Genomic DNA, 11217 nt, shown 5'->3' on the forward strand with positions numbered 1-11217 from the left:
ATTCATAAACGGTGGTCAGCATTATCTTTGATACTGATTTAAATACAACTTCAGAAGGTATGCTTCTAAATTCTTCCCTGACAGGAATTTTCCCCAGAAGAGTTATATTGACACGAGTGTAATATTGTAATATTGAGGAACTCTTCTTTTAATTGGTCGATGTTTTTATATGTGGGGTTTCCTATTTGATATGTGGGAACTCTTCTATTCACAGGAAGTTGTGTGTGGTGTGAATAACTATGCATATCTTTCCCCCCATCATCTCTTTGTGTGAGTTTTTGTGTCTCTCTGTGTGCACACTTGCACACTAGATGCACATCAGGATATGTATTTTCACGGAAGTACTATGGAAATATGGATGCAACACAAACACCTTCAGCACATATATAAAATTCCTATAAGATACGTTGCCCCCTGGGCATAATGCGCACATCCACACAGGTCAGGGCTGTGAAGTGCCTGGTGAGGGTGAGTAATCTCCTGCCCTGAGCTCTGGAGAACTGTTTTTTAAAGAAAAGTGGTATTTTGAGTATGACAATGTCACCATGAGGGAAAACCCAGAAGTAACGGCAAGGAGCTCTTGCAATTGCAGGCAATTCTGGCAATTCCTAGAGTTACCCGCCATCACTCCTGGATTATCCCCTAGGTGACACTGTCATACTGATGGAGACGTCCCCCCACGATGTCCAATCCCCAGGTGAAGTTTACAGTGACATCTTGAAATGATGCAGAATGGAATTGCTGACATCATAAAATAAGCAAGGAACAGAATGAAGGATCTTTGGCCAGTCCTGAACGTTAGACTTTTGCAGGCACCTGCCACATTCATTGCAACGCCTTACACAGTGTTGTCGAAATTTTAAACAGAAGCTTTTCTGAAATCTTTGCAGAGCTAGGGGGCATGGTGGTGGGGCTGAGTGCTGATGAGATCTGTTTGCTCTTTGCCCAACTCTGAAAATATATAGTCTCTTCTGTCATTTAAACCAGACCTATTTTCATCTGGAAAAAGCTGAAAGGGGGAAAAGGTCCTCAGAGGGCTGCCGTCACATCCTTTCAGTGACCAAGTTCAATGAAGGGTGAGTGAATGATTCAGAATAAAGCTGCTGTAACGCTTCACAAAAGAAATACCTTTTATCTTTGGCCATTGACTCCCACTAGGAGAAATGGCGGCTCTTTGTACATGTACACAGAACTCTTTCTCTTTCTCACTCTCTCTGATCCTTCTTTTTTTGGCACCTGCATAGCTGAAATCGTTACAATTAAATACATGAAATCTAAAAAAAAAATGCTTCTGCATCTTTTGTAATTTTTTCCACCCACACTGGCTGTCTCTGAATCCTACCAAGCAATACCTCAAAGGAATCTCATGTTCTGACCCTTTTTTATGGGTATAGGAATAGCAAACATGCCCGATAGTTTTACACAACTGCTCGAACGGTTTTCTTTTCATTTTCTAACAAATGAAGACTTCTCCTCTCCCCCCCCTTTGTATATTAATTACATTTTACAAACTTTCATATTTTTTTAAATCTCTCTTTCTTTTATCTTCTTTTTTGTTTGTTTGTTTTTACAGCAAAAAGTTGAGTCACCAAGTACATAAAAGTCTGGGTTAGCAGAGTTTGGCAGTCATCTGGTCCGACTGTTTGAGGATTTCGGTGTTGTACAGATCCAGGGCATGATTCACGCGGATGATCTCACTGTTAGTCAGTTTCAGGCGGTGCTTCAGCATACAGGAGAACAGATCCAGCTGGGGCTTTCCTGGCGCTACAGGAGGTGCCAGGCGATTGATTCGGTCCCGAATATCCAATAGCAAGAGCATGACCGAGGAGGAAGAATAGAACTGCCCGCCTTGCGTGTATGACTGGTTGACCTGTTGCACTGCGCTGCGGAGCAAGTCAGCATTGAATCGCAAGCTGTACCCGAACACCTGAATGTCTGAGATCTTGATGTAGAACTGACGCTTGCTGGGGTCAGAAAGGTCCACAGGCCCTTGGCCAGTCTCATTGCGCATCAGGGAAGGCAGCCGAGTTCGGCTGCGTAGATAGATGTGGACGGTCTCAAAAAAGGTTTTCCACCGGTTTCCCAGCAGAAGGGTCCAGTTATAGCACTGACTGTTCTGCAGGCGGATTTTCTCCCAGCGTGGGTAGCCGTACTCGCCAAAGGGCATATTCCAGCCCTCAGAGTGGCTCCCACTGAAAGGGTTGACATAGACAAAGAACATGGGATCCAGGCTGCTGTTGCGCATTTGGCAGATGCGCATGGAGATGCCTATCACCATGTGGATGAAGTCCATCCGGTTCTTGTTGCTCTTCAAGGTGAGGGACATGCGCTTGCGCCATCGGGGGTCAAAGAAGGTGTCCAGGCGGATCTCATTGCTGATGAAAGTGGTGTGGACATACAGGCGGGAGTCCATCTTTTGCAGCAGGTACTTTAGCTCCAGGTCCTGGAAGTCCAAGTCCGTCTCAAAGCTGATGAACTGCTCGCTGCGCTCCGAGTCAACGTTCTGTGGCTCGCAGCGGCCTCGGGAGAGACGGTAGCCCTTGTTGCAGGAACCACAGAGGGAGATGTTGGCCAGGCTGCACATGGCACAGCTGTTGTTGCCTCCAATGATGCACGGGATGGGGCGCTGGCACAGGCTGGTGCTTCCATGGCAGACACAGCTCCGCTGGCTCTCCAAGAAGGTCCCCCAGAACCCATTCTCATTACAGTAGAGCAGGGACTGGACACGGGACAGCCACTGCTGTATTGTCCTGCACAGAAGAAATGAAGGAAAATCAGGTGTGCATTCCTAAAGGCAGAAGTCCCAGGCTATCAGGCGAAATCATAATGCTATCAAGTAGTTGTAATAGTAATAGTAATAGTAATAGTAATAGTAATAGTAATAGTAATAGTAATAGTAATAGTAATAGTAATAGTAATAGTAATAGTAATAGTAATAGTAATAGTAATAGTAATGACAACAGATTTATATACCATTCTTCAGGACAGCTTAACACCCACTCAGAGCAGTTTACAAAGTATGTTATTATTATCTCCACGACAATCACCCTGTGAGGTGGGTGGGGCTTAGAAAGCTCTGGAAGAGCTGTGACTGACCCAAGGTCACCCAGCTGGCTTCAAGCAGAGAAGTGGGGGATCAAATCCGGTTCTCCGGGTTAGAGTCCTGCTGTTCTTAGGCAAAACACCAAACTGGTTCTCCATTTTACCATAAAAATGCAAAATCCCTGAGGAATTCATCCATTTCAGCCTCCTTTACCTGTCGCCAGCCAGGTGCCTCTGGAAAGCCAGCTTCTCTCCCTTGCTGTATGCCCTCCAGCAATTTGCATTTAGGGGTACTGCCTCTGATCATGGAAGTTTCATTTAACCATAAAGGCTAATAATCATTGATAGACCTCATCTCCGTCATGATTTTACCTACCTCCCCTTTTGAGTCATCTAAACCAGTGACCACCACCATCTCAAGTAGCAGCAAATTTATTCTGCAAAATGTGAAGAAATTGTTCCTTTTGCCTCTCCTGAACCTACTGTGTGTCAATTTAATCTGGTAACTCCAAATTCTTACATTGTGAAATTGGGGGGTGGGGGGGTGGGGGAGGAGATCTCTCTCTCTCTCTCTCTCTCTCTCTCTCTCTCTCTCTCTCTTTCTCTCTTCTATTCAACATGTAATATCATATACATCCCCATTCTCCCAGCTTTCCGCAAACAATGCAAAACCAAATTATTCAAAAAGGCTTTTGTATTGTATGGAGGGCTCTCACACGCTCCGCTAATGAGTTGGGGACCATAGACTTCACCCATAGACTTCACCACTATGCTGGCTTAATGTACTATCTGTTGCTTTAAATATGTGCTCCTATGTCAGCCCTAGAATTCCTTGTGTTCTGTTTCAGCATTTCTTCAACCCTGTATTAGATTCTTGCTAATGCAATGTCTTTGTAAACTAGCGTTTATTTACCCTACATGGTTGTTGGGGGTTTTCCGGGCTGTATTGCCGTGGTCTTGGCATTGTAGTTCCTGACGTTTCGCCAGCAGCTGTGGCTGGCATCTTCAGAGGTGTAGCACCAAAAGACAGAGATCTCTCAGAGAGATCTCTGTCTTTTGGTGCTACACCTCTGAAGATGCCAGCCACAGCTGCTGGCGAAACGTCAGGAACTACAATGCCAAGACCACGGCAATACAGCCCTGAAAACCCTCAACAACCATCGTTCTCCGGCCGTGAAAGCCTTCGACAATATTTACCCTACAGTTTATGAAACTATCGTTGATACTGACTGTACTACTCTCACACTGTGTAATCCACTTTGAGTCTCAGTGAGAAAGGCAGACCATAAATAACATGAATTTTAAAAAAATCCCTCCTCCCCCGCCAGCATAATTAGCTGTCTTTACTCCCCTCCTTTTAAGTATCAAAAACTATAGATTCTTGGAACAAGGGCCGTTTCCACACACCTTCAATCGGAACGCCACGGAATGTTGCGAAAAACCTGCGGAAGATAGCGTTTTCTCACATGAGTTTTGTGCGACATCGCGCAAAACTCACGCAAGAAAAATCTATCTTCCGGATTTTGTTCGCAACGTTCCGTGGCGTTCTGATTGAAGGTGAGTAGTGTGGAAACAGCCAAGGTCTGTCAATCTGGCCTTTTCATTGAAGCATTGGTGTTTATTGCAAATACAAGTCAAAGATGTTGTGGCCGCTCACTCAAACTTCAGTGGAATATCCTCTGGGGATAATCAAGGTGAATATAAACAGTACCTTCGCGGAAATAGACAAGAAGTATAAGTTGATGCACGTCTCATAAACACCTCCCTACAAACATCCCTCCCATCAGGAAGTGAGAAATGATCCACAAGGCAATACAGCATGGCTTTCTTATGGGACAGTAGCACATACTTCCTCCAGGTGACTCCCCCCCCCCACCAGGAAATGGAAGACTGATATTTTCAGATTCTTCCCAGGCAATCTTCCATTGCTAGATAGGAGGGAGGCCAGGTGGAGGAGAGAGAAAGAGAAACATGCTTGCATAAGATAGCAACACTCTGCAACCTGCCCCAGATACCTCTCTCACCAGTTAATGAAAGGTCAGCCCAGAGGAGCCACAGCATCATGGAAACTTTGGGAGAAATCTCACACAATCTCAGATAACTTAAAGAACTCAGCCAGCAGCTTCCTGGCTCTCTTTACTGCTACCTTACCAGCCCCAGAGAGAGAGGGAAAATGTGTGCAGATTCAGTGAAGGAGGATGAGGTGTGGTAGCATCCTGAGATGGAGGAAAAGCTGCCCTTAAGAACTAAGAACGTAAGAAGAGCCTTGCTGGATCAGACCAGTGTTCTATCTAGTCTAGCATCCTGTCTCACACAATGGCCAACCAGTCACTCTGGAGGGCCAGCGTCAGGGCACAGAGTAGGTTTGACAGATGCCCACCAGTGGTGGCCGGTTTTCTCCCCTTCTGCCATAGCAATCAGTGGTAAGTGGCCCAGTGATTACTTGTCACTGGCAGGCAAGATGGGCAAATAGGCAGCATGTGTGCTCCTCGCCAGTGTGATGACATCACTTCCAGCAGTGATGTCATTGCACTGGCCACAGGAGTGCCCCAGCGCTTCATGCAGGGCTGCTTTTAGCTCCAAACTGGCCAATTCTTAAAGAACTGGTCCATGAGCACTACCATGGCCAAAGCAACTATGGCACCTCTGGAAGTGACATCATCATGGGCCAGCCAGGAATGCGAGTGCTCCCACCCCAGTTGCAAGGGAGATCTGACAATGCTGGTATATAGGCTGGGGTCTTCCCCTGATGTTGCCGCTTGCTGCTGCTATTCAGAGGTCTCCTGCATCTAAATCTGGTTCCATTTAGTTACCATGGCTAGTGGCCACTGACGGACCTATTCCCTATGAATCTGTCTAATCCCCTTTTAAAACTGTCTATGCCTGAAGCCAGCGGATTCCACATTTTAATCACTCATTGTGTAAAGAAGTATTCCCTTTTTGTCTGTCCTGAATCTACTGTCTTTCAAATTCATTGAAACGTTCTCTTTTTTCCCTACCCCATGCATAATATTATAAACTTCCTTAGGTGTCTCTTTCCAAAACTGAAAGTCTCAGACTCTGCAGCCTTTCCTCATAGGAAAGGTGCCCTTCCCACGCTGGAGTTGGTGTCAGTCAACAACACTCCTGGATCCCTTTCCCACAGCATTCCCTTCCCTGCCTGTGCTAATAAATGCCTCCTTGTTGCTCAGAGGCTGAGTGCTCTGAGGAGCTCTGCCATGCCAGCACCGGCTCATGAAAAATTCGGATTCTGTCCTTGTCGATCAGGTGGCTTGATGACAGACAGAGGCTCTCTGAGTCAGATTAGGGAAATATGTGGCACCTGCCTAGCTTGACCTCAGAATAATTATGAGGTTGTGAGCTGCATCAAAGGAAGCATTGAAAATTGACACAATACTATAGAACAGGCCAAAGAGGCACGCAGAGAGATGGGAAGAGGGTGGAAAATGGGAGAATGAGTAGACGTAGAGGAATAAACAGGGGTGGGGCTAGTGGTGGGGAAAAGCCTCTAGAAAAGGAAAGAGACAGATGGTCAGGAATGTGGGTAGAAGCAGCAGCACAAGGACCAATCTTGTGGCTCTTTAAAAATGAACATTTCTTTCCATTCCCATATAAACTTTGGTGGACGGAGTTCACTTCCTCAGATGTACCAGCAGCTGAGTCAGTATAAACTAGCAGCTGAGCTGCACAGGAAATACCCCTGTTAATTATCCCATGGTGCTCAGAAAGAAGGGCAAAAAGAATCAGAATCAGAAAGAAAGGAGACAATGCACTTGCAGTAGTTTGGGAGGCGGAAAAGAGCCTTCATTACATGGCTGGCTTGTTCCAAAGGTGTCCGAGTTTCTCTCACTCTTTGTTCCTGCCCTACAAAGCAGAAAGAGCCGGAGAACTTTTGGGAAACCCTGTGCAAACTATAAATATCAGTCATGCAGAACAAGCCCAGCAACACAACGATATCCAAAGCCGCTCATGCTGCATAGCTTCCCTCCCTGATTTTTACCATGCTGAAGATAAGGATACCATTTAAGGGGGGGGAAAAAGGTTCTCCAAGATCTTCTTGACTGCTTTCTGTTTGTAGACAAGCAGCAGATAAAAGAGGATTTTTTTTAAAAAAAAACCCTACAGGAACCAGAGAAGCTTCAGGTATCTGCCTCTGATGTATTCCTCCCCAGAATGTGGGGTTCTGCATACACAAAAATATCTGCTGGAGATAAAGTCCTAGTTCTTCCAGAGTTGCATTTCCAAAATGCATGCATAAAAAATAAGTTTAAAAATAGGAGGAGAACAAGCCCCTTCAAAAGTAACCTTGGAATGGCTGGCATGAGATATGCAAAGTTGCACCGTTTGTGTTGAGCGTTTTCTATAGTAATGAATGTACAAAGTCAGGTATCGATCCATGCAGGTCTGGTTTTGTTGACAGCAGTTCTTGCAGAGGCAGAGAGAGAGAGAGAGAGAGAGAGCGCACTTTCCTATCACATTGTATCTGAGATATTTGAACTGGAGATACCAGGGCTTGAATATGTTCTGATGGTTCCCTCCCCTAGAAATAACAATGGGCAAAGCATAAAAATAATACATGGGTCCTTCTAGCTTTATAGGATCTACTCTGACAGCGAGCAGCTCTCCAGGGTCACAAGTGGAGAAAGATCTTTCTCAGCATGTTTAGGCAGAGAAGAATGTGACAGATTCTGCATACCAATGAGCCACCATGACCCTTTCCCTAAACAAGCTGAGACCTCTACCCTTGCTCCCTTTAACTCAGTAGTAAAGCATACTCCCAACTGGCAGCAGCTATCCAAGTAGAGTTCTTTCCTAACACCTGCTGCTACCTAAGATCCTTTAAACAGAATCTACATGTTGCAACTTTCTGCATGGAAAGCTTGTACTCTACCACTGAATTAAACCAGTGGTCCATCTAGCTCTCTGTTACTATGTCGGCTGTATAGAAGTTCTTCAGGATATCGGACAGAGAAAAGTGTTTTCTAGTGGCTATAATCTGAGATTCTGTAAATGGATGTGCTAGGATTGAAGTGTGTGTGTGTGGGTGGGGGCTTCTGCAGGCAAAACTATCATTCCAGTGTCATAGGATGATGGTGGACTGTGTTGATAATGCTAGATTTACGTACAACTCTAGTTGATTGTTGCAAATATGTAAATCCTATGATTTTGAACAGGGCTTTTTTCTGGGAAAAGAGGTGGTGGAACTCAGTGGGTTGCCCTCAGAGAAAATGGTCACATGGCTGGTGGCCCCGCTCCCTGATCTCCAGACAGAGGGCAATCTCAACTCCCCTCTGTCTGGAGATCAGGGGGCGGGGCCACCAGCCATGTGACCGTTTTCAAGAGGTTCCGGAACTCTGTTCCACCGCGTTCCTGCTGAAAAAAAGCCCTGGTTTTGAATATCAGATCTAACTCTCCTTTTACTAAAGTCCACTTTGCTCTAGCACTGCTCTTTTCATCACCTGCCTGCATATTCCTGGGAAGAAAAAAACAACAACCCAACTTCTTCAATCATTCAGCCTTTAAATCTCTCACTCCCACAACTCAGCAACCTGTCCTGCAGCAAGCAATGCATCACCACCCATTCAGAAATTACACAAACAGGTCAACTCAATGAAACACATTCTGCATAGGACTCCATTTCCACCAGAGTCGCCTCTAATTTTGTTTTTTTTTAATTAACTTCATTTGCTGTGCTTGTTTTGCAAACAAAAATCACAGGTGCAAAAAAGGAAAAGAAAGAGAGAGAAAGAAAGAGAGCTTTATAAATTTGGACTCACACCTTTTGGAACCATTAAAATTGGCTGAACACAACTTTCTCTTTCAGCATTCAACTCTATTCTGCTTCATTTCCAGAAAGGCAGCTGAATGTCAACACGTTCCTTTAGGCTATAATTGAATATAGAACATACTATTTCTATTAGGCCTTTGTGAATGGGACACAGAGTCTCATGCTGATAATATAACCACTCCATCTTTTCAAAGCCGGCGGCACATATTAAATGCTGCTGTCTCAGTTGGGGCTTTCACACAGCCAAAATTGCCCCAGTATGGGGCCATCCTGGCTTTAATTTCATGCTAGGTATATGTGGAAAGCTCTCCCGTCAGACATGTGACAGCAAGGGAGGTTGGGCAGTAGGTGGTGGAAGGGTTTCTGTGGGAGAAATTACACTTTTTACCACTCAATCGCTCCCCAGGGGACTGTTTTGGCTGTCCACCTTCCCTAGCCCCAGCTTCCCAGCATCCTTTGCACACAGAAGCAGGATGAGGCTGCCAGCAGATTGGTCCTTTGGGGGACCAATCATGGCTTGAGGAAGCTAAGAAGAGGGACTGTGGATTAGTTATGCAGCTCATGCTTGGCATGCAAAAATCCCAAGTTTCATATACAGCAAATTTCAGGTAGGAGGTGTTGGGAAATGTCTCTGCTTTAAACCCTGGAAAGATGCTGCCAGCTGGTGTAGACAATGAGTGATTCCGCACACGTTGGATAATGCACTTCCAATCCTCTTTATAGATCATTTGGAACGGATTTCTTTGTGTGTGGAACAAAAAATCCACCTCAATCGATTGATAAAGTGCATTGAAAGTGCATTATCCGACTTCCTGTTTGGGATCCATGGAGGTCTAACGCAGCTCCACTTGCGGAGCTGACCGGACTGCCGTTTTAACCGGCCGGCGGGGTGAAAATAGCCCGCGGCCGACTGCTCTCAGGCGGGGAGCAGGCAAAGAACGCTCAAGACCCTAGGGTGAGCTAGATCTCAGACGAGGGGGGGCTCTACACAACGAGTCTCCCCCCGATCCTTGAGGTCCCACCTTGCGACGGGTCGGCTATAATCTCTGCGGCAGTTTTGGGGCCAATTCGGCTGGCATAAGACCTACATACCCAAGCATCGATTGGGGGAAGAAGCTGAGAGGAGAACTTAAAATCGAAACAGCGATTACAACCCGAGAAAAGTGAAGAGAAGGTAAAGATCATTATCTTCTGAGACGGGACAGATTGATAAAAACAGAGAGGAAAAAAAGTAGATTTTTAAACTGCAACAGACTAGTGAAAAGGAGGGGAAGACTCGGCAGGAATCGAATTTAAAAAGAGACTAAGTTTAAAGAAGTTATTAAAGAAATGGGACTATTGTTTTGAATACCTGTGGCTTTGGAGCTGTGAGAAAAAGACACCATCGCGAGATCTGCTGTGGGAAGACGGGAGACAGGAAGTGCGTAATAACAATAGAGTGGCTGGAGAGGGAGTCGGTTTCGTTTTCTCAGCCATGCCGGACGCTCCTCTCGGCTGGTCCGGGAGGAAACGACCGGGCACCCTGACCGGGCGGCTGATCTGCAAGGATTAGCCCCCAGGACTCCCAGGGAGGGAGCCAGGGTCCGGGACGCGGCGGGAAGAACTCCCCGAAATCAATGCGGGGAGGGAATTGCCCGTTTGTCCCTATGGAGGCCGGCAGATGTGCGCGGCGCCTCGAGTGCCGCCGGGCAACGAGAAACGGCAAGTAAAAGAAACAGGCGGAAGCCTGTAAACAAGCGAATCCCTTCTGTTCTACAAGCGTTTGTGAAGGAGAGGTTGATCTGAAGAAGACTCGCTCTTCCCCTTCGTGGAGTTCCAGAATTTTGTTGCCCCCCCCCCAAAATGGCAGCAAAGAAGCAAAGTCCCGCTCTCGGTAAGTCAATCTCGGCCACCTTGCAGAAAGGGGAGTCGCTCGAAGAATTGGTCCGCAGGGCGGTGGTGGAAGCTATAAAACCCTTTGTTGACAAGCTGAACGAAACTGATCAAAGGGTGGGCTTAATTGAAAGCGAGGTGAAAACCATTAAGGCAGCAGCGGGGGGGGGCAGAAAAGTCTGCTCTGGAAAGTGCGTCACTTGTGAAGGCTACAAAAAAGGAGTTGAAGTTGGTGGAGAACCAACTGATCGGGCTACAAGTGGAACGAACGCAGACAATTTTGCGTCTCCAAAACGTGAAAGAGGAGGAAAATGAGGATCTGTGGGATTTGGTCTCGGAACTACTGGCGACACCCGCGAGGACGACTAAAGAAGAGGTTAAAAGCGCCAGTTTGGAGGTCCGTCGGGCTTCTTCAAAATATGCAACAAAGCGACAGTTGCCTCGTGAGATCATTATTGACTTTTCAACTAAAAAGATTCGGGACACCATCCTATATAACTCATACAATGCGGATT

General features: G+C 46.1%; 1 protein-coding gene across 1 annotated transcript in view; it reads right to left on the reverse strand.

The window, feature by feature from the left end:
- Positions 1-1609: 1609 nt before the first annotated feature.
- Positions 1610-11217, reverse strand: part of BRINP1 (BMP/retinoic acid inducible neural specific 1) — a 126727-nt gene continuing 117119 nt past the window's right edge. Inside the window, exon 7 of the mRNA XM_054998258.1 lies at positions 1610-2750. Coding sequence (XP_054854233.1) covers positions 1610-2750 — 1141 coding nt within the window. The remainder of the gene's footprint in view (positions 2751-11217) is intronic.

Source organism: Eublepharis macularius, chromosome 14 (assembly GCF_028583425.1).
Source record: "Eublepharis macularius isolate TG4126 chromosome 14, MPM_Emac_v1.0, whole genome shotgun sequence".
NCBI lineage: Eukaryota > Metazoa > Chordata > Lepidosauria > Squamata > Eublepharidae > Eublepharis > Eublepharis macularius.